Genomic DNA, 14,870 nt, shown 5'->3' on the forward strand with positions numbered 1-14,870 from the left:
AACGCATTTGCACTAACAGTCACAAACCTTTCCCGGAACTACACGACAGAATCTTTGGAGACAATAAGTCAATTCGATGTGAAAATATCTGTAAGCAATGTCGGACACAAGTTATGATAGTCGACTATCTTGACATACCTATGCGCATCTCTAATTCTTGAATGCTTCGATCTTAGCTTTTCAATAATAAAAAAAGGGGTTAAAACACAGCATGCAGCACGCTTAACTCAGTGAAGAAGTGAAAGGGCTAGAGAGGAGAAAGGGCAAAACCAGAGGGAAAAGTCCGACAAGATCCAACTATTTAGCTCAAATCGTCAGATCATGGGCATGGCCGGCACAGCGAATCAATCTTTTAGCTCCCATCCCATACTACTTTAGTCTTCAGATGTAGCTCAATGTAGTAACAAATGTTTTGAATTGACTCCCCCACCGTCAAATGCAAATTTCTATGATTTTCTCTTTAATTTTTTATTTATTTATAACATCTCTTTGATTGATATTGATAGGTGTTTTCACATCCTGTTGAGGACCATTTCAGCCCAAAAAAAAAGGACCAAAATAACTCTCAATTACTATTATAACATCTGCGAGGGGCATACTATTGAATCAATTTCCTGTGTTTCAGGAAAAAACCGGCATCAAAAGTTGGTTTTACTCCTCCATTCCCTCTTCTTCACATCCATCTTTTTCTTTCTTCCCTTGCTCAAAAATCCCCAACAAAACCCAAAAAGGAAAAAAATGAAAATATTTCACTAGAATCACCATGCTGATGGTCAAGCAAAAATGATATTTAACCTGAAATCTAGGTAGAATGTACAAGGATGCTGAAAATTTTACAAGTTATGCCTGCACTTATCTAACATGCACCCGAAAAGATCACTTTGACTTTAAACGAAGATGGCCATTTAGAACATAGTATATGAAACTTTTTCTTCCCCATTTCCACCATATGGGTAGCTGGACGCGGCGTTTCTTCTTTCTCTGTTTCCCTACATGTAAAGGAATAATGATAATCATAATCAGGTAATTAGAATCTAAATTTTCCCATAACTACAGGATTTTAACTTCGACATCTGGAGAAGGAAGGCATGTTATTTTAAAACAAAACTTAATGCAATTTGTAAGTATTTGCTATCACGTTCTGCAAAAACCAAAGTTTAACAAAGCAACATATGCTCTTCGGGGAAAAACCGTATACTTTTACAGAAGAATTTGATTGCGACTACTTAAACTTATTTTTTCATTATTATCACTTGATAATGCAGGCGATAAAATAGCATTTTACCCTCATAACAAAATAAAATATCTCCTTTCACCATTCCTTCCCCTCGAAGTAAGCCAAAATTGAGCAGTTTTGCAAATGGATAGGTTCTAAATAAGGCCAAAAAATTATTAAATGCAGATCAGAGATGGTTCCTCACTTTTTTCTCCAAGACGGTACATTCCCCATTGCGACTGCAAATTCCCAAAGATGGGTTCTAGAGAAGGCCAAAAGTTCATCTGAATTTTGAGGACTTCCAAAACAGTTTGTAGGCCAGCTTTGGAAGGGAAGTTATTTTCCAGCTCAAATTCAGGACTCTCGCCCAGCAATACCTTCATAGTGGATAGATAATTGCTACCAAGTCAGAAACTAGGAAAAGACCAGGAAACACTCCCAAGTGGAAATGAGAACATACTATGATGGGCAAAAGGATGTACCTTGATCACTGCAGTGGCAGAAGATGAAATAGAGCGGAGATTATAACTGCATAAAAAAGCATCAATGTCAAGTTGAAGTGAAAGACACATCATATTGGAATGGAGCAGTGTTTTTCTAATTGCTTTCGATGTGTGTATGTATAAACACTAAATGCATGAGCTACAAACCCCCCCTCAAGAATGACAAGCAACTTTCCACCAGAAAGGGCATTTAACATGTTTGTCATCTGTGCATAACCATTGGGAGTGACCTGCATCATCAAATGAAATTTTGAATGTTGGAAAAATGCATATTTAATATAAATATATTGAATTGAACGTTTCTACAAACTCAAAAAAAAAAAAAAAAAATGAAGCAGCACATTCAATAAAAGGAATTCAGAGCACAAGATTGACTACACTCTGCATTCAATTATAATTCATTGCATGTACAAAGCCCGCAATTTTGTCCATTAATGCAACCAAAATTTTTAACCAAAAGATGAAAGTGAATAAAGGAAATTCTTACATCACAACATCCTAGGGGATCACCTCTTGCAGCATCAAATCCAGCTGATATTATGGTGAAATCTGGAGCAAACTCAGAAGCTAAAAAATACAATTCAAACAATATAAGAGGTTGAGGCACATATGATGTGCTTAAGATGTTATCAGGTGGAAGGAGGACTGAAGGAGAAATAGACCATAAATGGAAAGAATTAATGCATGGGCAAGAAAGACTAATCATCTACAGAAGTCTTATGAATTTAATACTTATTAAGCCATCCCGGAAAAAATGTGAAGGTTTTTCACATATTTTGAAGTTCTGCCACACATTCCATCACAGCTTTATTTTATTTTATTTTCTGTCTAATTTTTTTGGTATTGAACACAGAAAGGCAGCCCAAAGAGGACCTCGCAAGAATTAACCAAAGACCCAGAACAAGATGGAAGTTGTAAATATAAGAATGTAGAACTAACCCATCGACATGACAGTTTTCATCTAACTCATCAAACGTTCATTCCCATCTTAAAGGCGATTCTAAAATTCCCAAAGCCAGTCCATTTTCTTCACAGCATGAAATCTTTTATAACAGAAATTCCAAAAGATTAAGATGAACCAAATATGTCAGTTAACCACCATGAATACTAACCTAATGGGAGGACAACATTCTGAAATGCAAAAATGTAATCATTATCTCCAACTCCTCCACGGCTCCATGGAATATTCACACAGTATCCTTCCGCACCCATGGCACCAACCTGTGGAAATGAACCAGACTAGCTATTACGTATAGTAGTCCATACACAGTTAAAAACATTTCTAACAATGGTACGTTTAAGGGATAATCAGATGAAAAGATTAAATATGCCAAAGCACATGAATTTCAAGCAAAGCGTAACAAATAAGTGTCTAACTCAAACTTCACCAGGATAAGAACAACACCAACAGCATACATCAACAGCAAGCATACCATTACGGCTCAAAACAATCAAGACACAAGTCCAAAAATGAGCAACACAATGTATGATGTAGGCGATATTCATTTTAAATTTTGGAAAACAAGCTCAGTAAATGGGTTTGACATTGCGATATTTCTTTGATATTGAATAGGATAAAAAACGTATAACTGATGAAATTGCAAACTACTACAACAATAAGGGACGCCACCAAAATTTCAAATAGATTAGCAGATCAACTCCAATGCACCGCTTCTACATGGTGCACTGTGCCCAATATGCTTGTGAAATCAATCTATATATCGATATTTATATATCATATAAAGTCTATGAGTCGAACCATTCATAAGCTGTAAACAATATGACTAGCCTCATCATAACACCCTTATTCACTCTAATAAAAGGAAAAAGAAAACCACATTTCCCACTTATATCAGAACAAAAAGCACCTGGCTGAGATGGCCAGCAGCAGCAGGTTAGTTTCAAAAATTGTCTGCAATCATATACCTCGTCAGCAGCTCCAGTACCAGGATAAAACCTTCCCCCCTCATGTCTATGCAATGATACATACAAGACCTACAGAACGGTTAAAAACTCATCAGCAATATAAAAAGCTAGTGCATTATTCATGTACCCAAAACATAACTTCAAAAAAATAAGATAGAATTCATGAGAAAATAACAAGATGCACGGAAAGATTAAGGCTTTGCGTGGTTTAAAACTAAAAGAACAATCAAACACGGCATAGAGGGGCACATAAAACTATTATCCCCAGATATTCATGAAATTCATGAAACTACTCAATAACAACACCACAAATTGGCGCATTCCCTTGAACAAAATTTGGGTTAAGGGAATAAAGCACAAAAGTTCGGCTCATCAAATTAGCTCCACCAGAAATAAATTCAGTTCAAAAAATTCATATGCACAGCAAATAATAAAGTACTATAACCACACAGCTCACCGATTTGTTTTGCTCAAATATTTCCTGTGTCCCATTGCCATGATGAACATCCTGTAAAAGAAATAATAAAGCAAAATCACTCACTTTAATAGCATAGCACATACCCTATTAAAACTGACTTCAGAAAATCACATAATTTCATATAGAAATATTATGAGTATAGACTTTACCCAATCTAGAATTAGCACCTTCCTAGCCCCTGCAACCTGAGCTGACAATGCTGCTATCGCAGCATTATTATGAAGGCAAAAACCCATGGCCTGTCTAATACCAGCATGATGACCAGGAGGCCTGACCTGGTTTAATTAGGAACATAACTTACTAGAGAACAAACATCAAAAGTTTCTGACTTGAAATACCATATAACAGGAACAGACCGATGATGTAAGCATTTTCATACCAAAGCAAATCCATTTTTGGCACGTCCAGAAACAATTGCTGATGCCAGGTCAGAACATAAACCAGCCGCCAGCCTAGCAGCTCGAGCTGAATGCTCATTGGCATATGTGTCAGGAGTGAAATAACTGCATTCACAGAAGTCAGCAATCGTAATGATAAGTAAAAACATCATATGAACGAGTAAGCATCCAACAAAAGCATGAAAGTACATTGGCACGACATTTATACTAAACAAATTGCCAGTCCAATAGAGGGCCCCAACAAGGGAAATAAATAATGCAAATTACGAAGTTTGAGTCATTGGCCAGTAGAGGGCCAATAATATAGTCAGCAATAAAACAATTAAGAAAAAACGTTGAGGGCCAACCAAAGTTAAAAAAGAAAAAAAAAAAAAGAGAGGATGTATTAAAACAATATACCAAAAGGAAAAGTCATGATAAGCTTACATCCTAGATCACAGGAAAAATCTTAATAAAGAATTCAAGATCCTGTGAAGTTCTTGAATTAGAATTCAACTGGTATAAAGAGGCTACTCTGTTTAGAAAGAAATATGCATAATCAGGTGCCCCCTCCCCCCCCCCCCCCGGGGCGGGGAAAAAAAAAACTTGTTCAAGTGCTCCTCTTTAATGCTGAGAGCAAGAAATCAGTTTACAGCCTTGTAGCACATTAGATATGTCCAGACTCCCAGATGAAGAGGGAGAACTTTAACATACCTAGAAATCATCTGGTTTGTAACTTCCACAGATTCAATATGCTCCAAAGAATGAACCTTCAATCCCAAAACGTCACAGTTAAAATTGGGTCCATAATACTAATTCATAACCTTCATATTCACCGTAAGAAAAAGGAATGAGGAAAAAAGTGAACAAAAAGGACATGAATGCACTCATTCAGACTGCATTTATTTTGACCCTAATTTAACTAAAAATCACCACTTAAAACATCATCATAACAATAATAAGAATAAGAAGAAGAAGAAGAAGATAGTACAAAAGGCATAGGCAGTATGGAGTATGGACATATCCATGCCTCCAGGATGTTGTAAAGTCAATTACCGATTGAAGTTCTTCTAAAGTGATCTCTCTGGCAGAAATCGGATAGCATCTTCCCGGAAATATTCCTGTGCGAGTCAAATTGGTGAATTGATCAAGGGGAGTGCTAATACTATGCAATCAAAGTAACAATACACCGATGCATGTCATAAAACATGATAGTTACCATACCATGGAACCATGATCATAGCAAATCTTAACAAAAGATACGTACCAGCTGTAGCAAAACTAGCAGCAATAGCTTTGAGACGATCTGGCCTTTCTGGGTGAGGATGTGTCTTCATCTGAACCTACACTAGCCAGTCACCACAGCAATCAATTAGGCAAATAAACAGACACCAAATTTATAGTGAAACACCGCACCTGGGTGACCGTACAGCATACATGGCACAAAAAATATTATCAGAAACCACCGTTACAAAAGTGAACAATTGCAGAATGAAGACCATGGCTTAATCAACCAAGTTTTCTCAATTTGAAGGCAGAGTACAGGAATTTAAAAAAAATAATCAGAACCATACTTCCGCATGCAGCAACATTCTCTCATCAAAGCCAATTGCTGTGGTGGAACTTGCAGCTACATCTTGTGTGCCAACTTCTACAAAGATAAGGACAAAAATAGAATGAATCTCAAACAATGTAGCAGCATAATAGGGAGGGACCTACACCCAAATTTGAAACCACTAGAAATTGGGATCTTTGAAATATTTGGGGATCTTTTAAATTATTCATTTCTTTTTCTTTTTTTTTTTGCGCCCCCAATCCTTTTCGTTTGCCTATTACCTGTAAACAACATCATAAAGATAATATTGAAAATTTCATCCCTCAAACCCTCTTACATCCCATTAATGATGTCTAACATCTCATCCAGAGACTAGGATACCATCCACTTTTGCATTAAACTTACAATTGATGAGGTGGGTTGTTTCCCCAGACCCCCTTTCAGAATAATAAATGTTAGGCCGATAAAGTAAATAAATGGTGATATATGGCGGCTTAAACTGAGCAGCAAAACCTTTTGTCATATTTGGAAGAAAAGCCAAACAAGATTGCTATGCGCAACCCCTATTATCCATTTTACTAAATTAGAACATACAAAATTCAAATATTTTGGTCCACATTTATAAAGGGATAATAACGGTATTTCTAATCAATCATATTATGCAATCTAACTACCCAATCATGCATATAAAAGCCTTATACCTTCTTTGATTTTGGGCTTCGCCTCAGTCAAATCATTGTCTTCAGCATAAGGGGATGCAAAAAAACCATAGCTCAGGATTTTGGAATCTCTATGTTCCCCACATATCTGCAAGTAATATAGAGCAATATTACCAAAAGCCATTCGTCACACAGAACTGGCAAACATTTTACAAGCAAAAATGCAGTTGAAAATGGCTAACCAACCATTAAAAAAGATAAAATCTGAATCCCTTAAATTTAAAAGCCATTATTCAGCAATTAGCATAACCTACAGCGAAAGGGTAGATAACAAACATACATCACAATAACTGATATCATCAAGGTTAACCATCGTGCAATTTCTGCAGAACCACTTCATGACTTCTAGACTCTTCTGTATGGGCTCCCAATCACTGTCGTCATCGTCATCATCAAACATGTCTTGGTTTTGATACATATCCTGAAAAGTTACTTCCTTCTGCTGCCTGGCCCTTTTCTGTGGCTAAATGATAATGTCATATATAAAATCATAACAGATTTCAGAAGTTACACAACAATTGGAAGCAAAAATTTCATAAATACAACTACAAGTCCAACTCACACTTACAGCATCAGGATGTATATCGACTTCAAGACTATCTGAAACATTCCCGCCGTTTCCATCAGCCTCGTCAGAAAGCGAATTTTCACATCCACCAGTAAAACCCTCAGCGGGAACTTGATCAGTTCGCTTGTGAAGGCTGTTCTCAGCTTCCCCATTTTTCAGACGACTCGTTTCAACTGCTTCAGTCCCCATTTCACCCATACAGTACTAGAATGTACCTTTCACCACATTCCTTCGCGATGACCTAGCTACAGCCCCTCGAAATGCGTTAAGCAACAAAAATTGAAAGCAGCACCAAGATGTAATAAAACCCGAAGAAAATAATCAATAAACTATAACGTATACGTTTCTTATCCATCCCCAAGCACATCACACATGAGAAGAAGAAAATATTTCCATTCGAGAAAAGAAAATAAAATAGAAGGGCGAAAAAAAATGATGACAGGAACCACCTTTTGCCAGGTAAGTGGGTAGCAACTAGCATGAATAGAGAAATTTCTTTTTTTTTTTTTTGGGAGGGGTGGTGGAAGGGATGGAGGGGATGAGATCTGGATGACGAATTACAGTTGGGATCTCTCATTTACTACATTAAAGGTAAGAAAGAAAACGAGGGGCACCCGCGCACGAAGGAAGAAAGAGGCCTTACCGGCAGAAACCAGCAGCGACGCCCTCGTTCATTATACATATTATTCAATCAATCAAAATAGAGAATATAAAAATTATAATATTTTTTTCTGGAGAATGACATCATTTATAAATTATTATTTATGTTTCATATAATACATAAAAAAATTATTTAGTATGCCATGAGAAAAGTTTTTGATTAAATTTTGAAAAAATTATTGACTTTTTTATGTGAAAACAAGTAATAAACTAATTAATAAAAATAAAAATAACCTCCCACAGAATATCGAGGGAAGCGATTCCTACCAAATAAATTATCAAAATCATTAGGCAAAATTTGTTAAGCGGAACCATTGAAATGTTAAGTTCAAATTTGACATTTATTTTTCCATGAAAATAATATAAATCGTTTAAAATGTTTGTGATTGATATTACACAGGCAGTATCTTTATCTACTTTTTTTTTTTGGCATGAGTATCTTTATCCACTTAAATCCACATAGAATAACATAAAAACTACCGTTTCCGATTCTTAATATAAATACCAATCGACTAATTTAAGTATATTAAAAAATAATTAAATTAATTATTTATAATAAATAAGTCTTATCTTTTTAAAATATCTTCATTAATCATATCTATTAGTTAAAATTATTATTTGATGAAATGTTTGGCATATGTAACTATTATAAAAACTATATTAAAAAATGAATAAATATGAAAAGCAAAATATATTTGAATCTTATATTTAAAAATAAATTAAATGTCAAACTATCTTTTATACTTAAAAATCAAAATTAGTGTATTGAATGATATGATTTATAGGGTGTTTGAATAAAAAAAATAATAGTTAAAAAAATAAATATATAAAAAAATTTATCTCATTTTACGTAAAAATATTTTTTTTAGCATAATCTAAACACCCTTTTAGAAGTGGGAGGAAAATATTCGAAGGTGAATAGCACTTTTGCAGTACAGTGGCGCGAAGAGTGTGCCACGGTGGCACCCTCTGTTCGAATTTAGCAAACCAAAAAAAATTATACTACTATACATATGTATTACAAGACCATGCTATCAAGATAAATTTTTCTCATTTGTCCTGTGACATGAACCGTATCCTTTCACTTCATATTGCGTATTTAATTTTTCTTTTTCTTTTTTTATATTTAGATTAGGTGTATGGAATCATTATCCTGGAATTATAGGCTTCCAACATAGAAATAAAACAACAAGGCCTAGAAGAGATATCTTTGAAAATTCAGAGTTGCCTTGAACTCGTCACTCTAAAGTTATATTAGTCAAGGAGATCTATGACATGAAAGGCGATACGCTCTATCCATTTTTAACCCTTTAAATATCTGAAAATACAAGGCATTCTTTTGTTGGCAAAAAAAAAAAAACAAGGCATTTTGGTGTTTTCTATGAATAATCACTGATTTTTCTATAAATGTTCTCACTGAATAATCAAACTGAGGAAAAATTTCATATTTATTGGTAATTAAATTACCCTATTAAATAAGGTTAGGTGTAGAAAGGGTATGTGGTTTTTAATTAACTATTTTCTTGAGAGTGAAAGTTAATTAACATTGTCCTACAATTTTCAACAGAAGGAATGTGGTTTAGCCAACAAATAGACAAATTTTTACCGAGGTACATTTTCTTCGTCTATAACTAGACAAATTTCGTTGGCCTATTACTCATCCGGTCATTAATATATGACCTAATTATTGAGTTAGTTTTGGCTCTAAATATAAGACCCATTTCTCATATTTATCAGTTTTTTTCTAAATTGCCTCTATGGATACTCTTTCAACTATAATCAGGTGGAAAAGGAAGAGGGAGTATTAAGAAGGATGATTATGGTGTTTTAGAAAAAATGTGTCATATTTCTTATAATTAACTAACTTACCTAACTTTCTTAATATAATCAAATTAGTTAAATGGGTCTTATATTAAGGACCGGAAGAGTAGCATTTATGAAACTGCAAATCAACAAATAAGAGTATTAAATATAGTATTTAGTATTAATTAACAAATTAGCAGTATTTAGTACTAATTAACATATATTGAACATTGATGGACTCAATGAAAAATAGGTTTCTTAGTGCGATTTTTTTAATTTTAATCTTTCATGCTTAAAATTCAAACCTTCAATCTTAATTAAAAACAATCAAGCAGATTTGGCCAAAAAATAGTCTAAAAAAAATCTCATGCAACTAGAATACTTTATTAGAGACAATCTAGATGACTATAAAACACACTCAATTGAATGATTTCGCCGAACTTGCATATCAAAGATCAATTATACACACACACTATACTATCTCATGTTTTAAATATAAGATCTAATTCATAATGCAAAATCTTATATGTAAGACCAAAGGGAGTATCACTTTCCTTCTCCTCCATATCTATCATTTTCTTTGCCCCCAACGTGACGATTGTTTGTAAAAGAGATCGATCGGTATCAGGCAAAAGGATCAACAGGCAAAAGCAGCACGTAAGCGTTTGCTGGAAAGTTGGCAAATAGAGGATTCTCTTCAACTCTGTGAGGATGCCCAGTCAATGCATGTGCACTTTGTGACATAAATTCATATTTGGCCCGCTAAGAGTCCTCGCATTCACATTGCGCACACAGCACTGAACATCGTACGCTAGCTGATATAAATGTGGCATGAGACCATGATACCACTAATATATCTGTATTACATTATTCGAAAAGAATTAAAATATATGATAATCTTTGTTTTTTTGGGTGGGGTTAAAGTTTGTGGCGCTTTGTGTCAGCCACAGATGCAAATTGTTCTCGTAAGGTTTTAGAGAGCATTTGTTGGCCAAAAAGAGGGTCCAAAAGAGTGTTTTATACTTTTATGGTTAATTGTTTATTGAATCTTATGGCCAATAAGAAGCTTTTACTTTATTTTGGGTACTGTGAGAGACACTTTTGGTCGGCTTTACAGCCCTCTAATATGTATTTAACATTATCGTTACGCGTGTGATAGATGAAAGAGCTTATAACGATACTGCGACTCATGCTGGCATTTGCCAGTGACTATCGTAACTGAATAACTAACTTAATAACGAATATTTATCTTCTGCTTTCTTCTTGTACGAAATTATAGCTACTGGGGGTCATATTGTACCTTCTCTGTTAAGGCACAAATGCCCACGAGCAAAGACCATCGCGACCATAAAAGTTCTGCTACAAAGAGAATCTCCTGCCCCTTTTCTTTCATTTGATTGATACTTCAACCCCATCATTCTATTTAGCTTCTTTCATTATCTTTCATTATTCTTGAATCTTTGCGGAAGATTTGAGAAACCCCTTCTGAAAATCGAGAAAAGAATCTAAAGATGGCATTGGATTTTAGGTGTCACCACCTAATAATGGCGTTGTTCTTCGTTTTGTGTGCCATGGCCCCGAGGGGTTTTGCCGTTGGCGTGAACTGGGGAACCATGGCTACACACCAGCTTCCGCCTGAGAAGGTGGTTAAAATGCTAAAGCAAAATGGGTTTGATAAATTGAAGCTGTTTGATGCGGATGAGTGGATCATGGCGGCTCTGCTGGGGACTGATATCGAAGTGATGCTAGCAATCCCTAATAACATGTTGGAGGAGATGAGTAAGAATCCTAGTGCTGCAGATTCTTGGGTCGCTGAAAATGTGACCGGTTACTTATATCCTGGTGGAGTCAATATCAAGTTGAGTAGTCCTAGTAGTGTTTGTCATTTTGCCTAGCTGATAGTTTTTGGTTCTACGAAAGTGTTGCATGGTATCCCATATTCTGATATTTAATTGTCTAAATTTCATATTTTCCAAAGTGATATCTAATTTTCGATTAAAGATTCTGCTCACCTTTCGTTGTTCTTAGTCAAATTCTTGGCCGTATCGCAAATTTTCGTAGAGGTCATTAAGTGACCACAAAACCACAGACACCTTATCTGAAGGTTTGAGTTTCAATGAAATGTTCATCTGGTATGAATTCTAATAATTGAGATGCAGTTAATAAAGGGAAACAGCAGCTTTTAACTGGTTTCAGATGATCTTCTTCTTGTTTACTTGTAACAGTTTCTTTCGCATGTTTAAAGTCGTATTTGAACTACTCTTTCTTGCGTGGATGATGTTTGCAGTTTGCAATTTGCAGGTTTGTTGCCGTAGGTAATGAGCCTTTCCTTGAAGCATATAATGGCACTTATCTACATACAACTTTCCCAGCTCTAAAGAATATACAAACATCACTCTATAATGCTGGCTTGGGTTCGAAGGTCAAAGTCACAGTTCCCTTCAATGCAGACGTTTATTTTTCCCCTGTATCAAATCCAGTGCCATCAGCTGGTGACTTCAGGCCTGAAATAAGAGACCTCACAATTGAAATCGTCCAATTCTTGTATTCATGTGATTCCCCTTTTAGTGTAAATATATATCCCTTCCTTAGTCTTTATGGCAACGACAACTTCCCCATTGAATTTGCATTTTTTGAGGGAAACAGCAAGCCTCTTAGAGACGGAAGTTCAGTTTACACTAATGTATTTGATGCCAATCTGGACACTCTTGTATGGGCTTTAGCAAAGGCCGGGTACCCTGACATGGAAGTCCTCGTTGGGGAAGTAGGCTGGCCAACAGATGGTGATAAGAATGCCAACATTCAAAATGCAAAGAGGTTCAACCAAGGTTTGCTTAAACATGTTCTGAGTGGAAATGGTTCCCCTAAAAGGAGAGGGATCATTGACATATATCTGTTCAGCCTCATTGATGAGAACGCAAAAAGTGTTGCTCCTGGCTTGTTTGAAAGGCACTGGGGGATTTTTGAGTTTGATGGGAAGCCAAAGTATGAACTAGACTTAACAGGTCAAGAACTAAACAAGGGTCTAGTTCCTGTGCATGGTATAAAATATATGGAAAGACAATGGTGTGTTTTGAACACTGATGCTGATACTAATGCACTGTTCTTGGCTCATAGTATTGACTATGCTTGTAGTTTATCTGATTGTACTTCTTTGGGTTATGGATCTTCTTGTAATAATCTGACCCTCCAAGGGAATGCATCTTATGCCTTCAACATGTATTATCAAGTACATAACCAACGGGACTGGGATTGTGATTTCTCTGGTTTGGCTATTGTAACAGATAAGGATCCATCAGAAAATGGATGCCAGTTCCCAGTAATGATTTCTTATGGTTCTTCATTGATGCATGGAGGGCTATCAGATATACTAAAGAATGCTGTGGGTTTATGTACTTTGATTTTGATTTTGGTGTAACTGATAGGTTTAAGTAGTCAATTCAAAATGTGTTATTACAGACTCAGATTTTCCTTTTATTTGAGTGGCTCACTTTGAGCGTTTAAATTTGTTGTGTTAGAGTAGAGAATTTGCAAATTCTAGGTTTCCCACTGGACACTTTTGGATAATTTCTTCTCTTCCTTTTTTTGTTCCACACACACATTCAGTGCTTTGGCAATGCAAGCAATGATATGGGTTTCTGTCCAGCCTGTATCTTTCTTGGAAATATCATTCATGTTGTGTGGAGCCTTGCTTCTAACCAATTGAGTATTTATTTATTGATACCGGAATGTTGCATCTTGCTACGTATATCATTCTAAGGTTTGAGATTTAAGTTACATTTATTGTGCAAGAGAGAGTAAGAAGTGATAGCACCTAGAATTTCTGGCAAATTAACAAAGAAATTGAATGCTTTATGCTTTCCAATTTTTTAGTAAGGGAGTGTTCGGAATGTCCCAAGAGCATTTTAAAAAAGTACTGATGCAGCACACACTCACACTCCCTTGAACTACTGTAAACAGTGGGGATTTTATGAGAAATGGATAGAAACAGAGGAGGGAAAGGGGAAGAACGAACAGACTAGGGAGGGAGACAGATTTAGAAGGGAGAGATGAGTAGAAGAGAGGGAGAGTGAAATCACGTAGCCTCAAATTCATTCATCAAATGTCTGATTTCAAAGCACACAAGATCTCCTATTTATAGACTAATGCTTCATTCCATCAACTTGCAAATAATAAAAGAAAAAGACATCACGTGCATGACAAGTTGCTAAAATATCTTGACACTTGCAATGAAAATGCATCTACTTGCATAACAACTTGCTAACAAAATATCTTGACACTTGCCTAAAGATAATATAGTAAGCTATTCCCAAAATATTTTAACTCATATTTTATCATTTTTTCCTAAAATACCTGTTTCCATATTTTCTATTAAGTACCTTCATATCAATTGAAACGAAACTCTTTTCACATACTTATCTTGAACTTCGTAAAATCATTTCTAAAACTATGGTCTGATTTTCACCCAAACACTCTTTAAATATCTATTCTCTGGCTGATAACAATATAACATTAACCACAACGAATCGACTAATTGTTTCGACAATAATCCTTTATGAAATCCAACTAGCAGTAATTTGAATAGTTTAATAATTGCATGTTCCCTTTTTTTTTTTTTTTTAAACATCTTGATTAGTGGAGCTTGAAAGTGTTCAAGGTTGACCATGGTAAATGAGTATTCTCAGCGTTAAACCAGAGGGGTGTTATGCATTACCAGACCAATTAATCTCGATTCCTAAACCTAAACGAAAAGCTCAATGAAGTGGGTAACAAATACAAAATAAAACAAAGAGCTAATCATCCATTTCAACTTAGGTCTTGTTTGAAATCACGATTATAAACATTTATAAGCACATTTTACATAAATCAAGATAAAACTTGTCTCACATATTTATTTTATTTTTTATAAATTATGATTAAATAATTGCTCATAGGTCATTTAAAACAGGGCATTAATCAACTCCAATTAAGTTATATTACCACTAGCTACATCTTAGTTACTTATAGAAATATAAAACAGTGTCACAATCAACTTAAATATCCAGATATTAAGAAGAAAAGTGAA

At 35.2% G+C, this 14,870-nt stretch overlaps 2 protein-coding genes across 7 annotated transcripts; one reads left to right on the forward strand and one right to left on the reverse strand.

The window, feature by feature from the left end:
* Positions 1–569: 569 nt before the first annotated feature.
* On the reverse strand, positions 570–7,903 carry LOC114713401 (histone deacetylase 15). Of its 6 annotated transcripts, none has more exons than XM_028898033.1 (18): positions 7,792–7,903; positions 7,343–7,583; positions 7,055–7,237; positions 6,757–6,862; positions 6,075–6,151; positions 5,768–5,843; positions 5,557–5,621; positions 5,215–5,270; positions 4,503–4,626; positions 4,273–4,398; positions 4,103–4,153; positions 3,646–3,714; positions 2,832–2,940; positions 2,207–2,286; positions 1,867–1,949; positions 1,699–1,744; positions 1,422–1,593; positions 570–989 (listed from the first exon to the last, which is right to left on the reverse strand). In XM_028898033.1, the coding sequence occupies exons 2-18, from the start codon at positions 7,538–7,540 to the stop codon at positions 877–879; spliced, it is 1,734 nt and encodes a 577-aa protein (XP_028753866.1). In that variant the 5' UTR covers positions 7,541–7,583; positions 7,792–7,903; the 3' UTR covers positions 570–876. The 6 variants fall into 6 exon arrangements, with proteins under 6 accessions (XP_028753866.1, XP_028753865.1, XP_028753868.1 ...); XM_028898032.1 differs by having other exon boundaries at positions 7,343–7,587; XM_028898035.1 differs by lacking the exon at positions 7,792–7,903 and having other exon boundaries at positions 7,055–7,231; positions 7,343–7,764.
* Positions 7,904–11,349: 3,446 nt separating this feature from the next.
* Positions 11,350–13,908, forward strand: LOC114713397 (glucan endo-1,3-beta-glucosidase 8). Its single transcript, XM_028898027.1, has 2 exons — positions 11,350–11,663; positions 12,107–13,908. The coding sequence occupies exons 1-2, from the start codon at positions 11,350–11,352 to the stop codon at positions 13,221–13,223; spliced, it is 1,431 nt and encodes a 476-aa protein (XP_028753860.1). The 3' UTR covers positions 13,224–13,908.
* The last annotated feature ends 962 nt before the right edge of the window (positions 13,909–14,870 follow it).

The sequence above is a fragment of the Neltuma alba genome, unplaced genomic scaffold (genome assembly GCF_004799145.2).
Source record: "Neltuma alba isolate B1F8T4 unplaced genomic scaffold, ASM479914v2 tig00011424_pilon, whole genome shotgun sequence".
Classification (NCBI taxonomy): domain Eukaryota; kingdom Viridiplantae; phylum Streptophyta; class Magnoliopsida; order Fabales; family Fabaceae; genus Neltuma; species Neltuma alba.

Excerpts from the sequence above, each read along its gene's own strand:
- LOC114713401 (XM_028898033.1), bottom strand. The coding sequence starts at position 7,540 with ATGGGTGAAATGGGGACTGAAGCAGTTGAAACGAGTCGTCTGAAAAAT. Across the intron at positions 5,271-5,556 it reads CTTTAGAAGAACTTCAATCG|GTTCATTCTTTGGAGCATAT; the intron begins GTAATTGACTTT and ends TTGGGATTGAAG. Across the intron at positions 4,627-5,214 it reads ACAAACCAGATGATTTCTAG|TTATTTCACTCCTGACACAT; the intron begins GTATGTTAAAGT and ends CTGTGAATGCAG.
- LOC114713397 (XM_028898027.1), top strand. The coding sequence starts at position 11,350 with ATGGCGTTGTTCTTCGTTTTGTGTGCCATGGCCCCGAGGGGTTTTGCC. Across the intron at positions 11,664-12,106 it reads CCTGGTGGAGTCAATATCAA|GTTTGTTGCCGTAGGTAATG; the intron begins GTTGAGTAGTCC and ends TGCAATTTGCAG.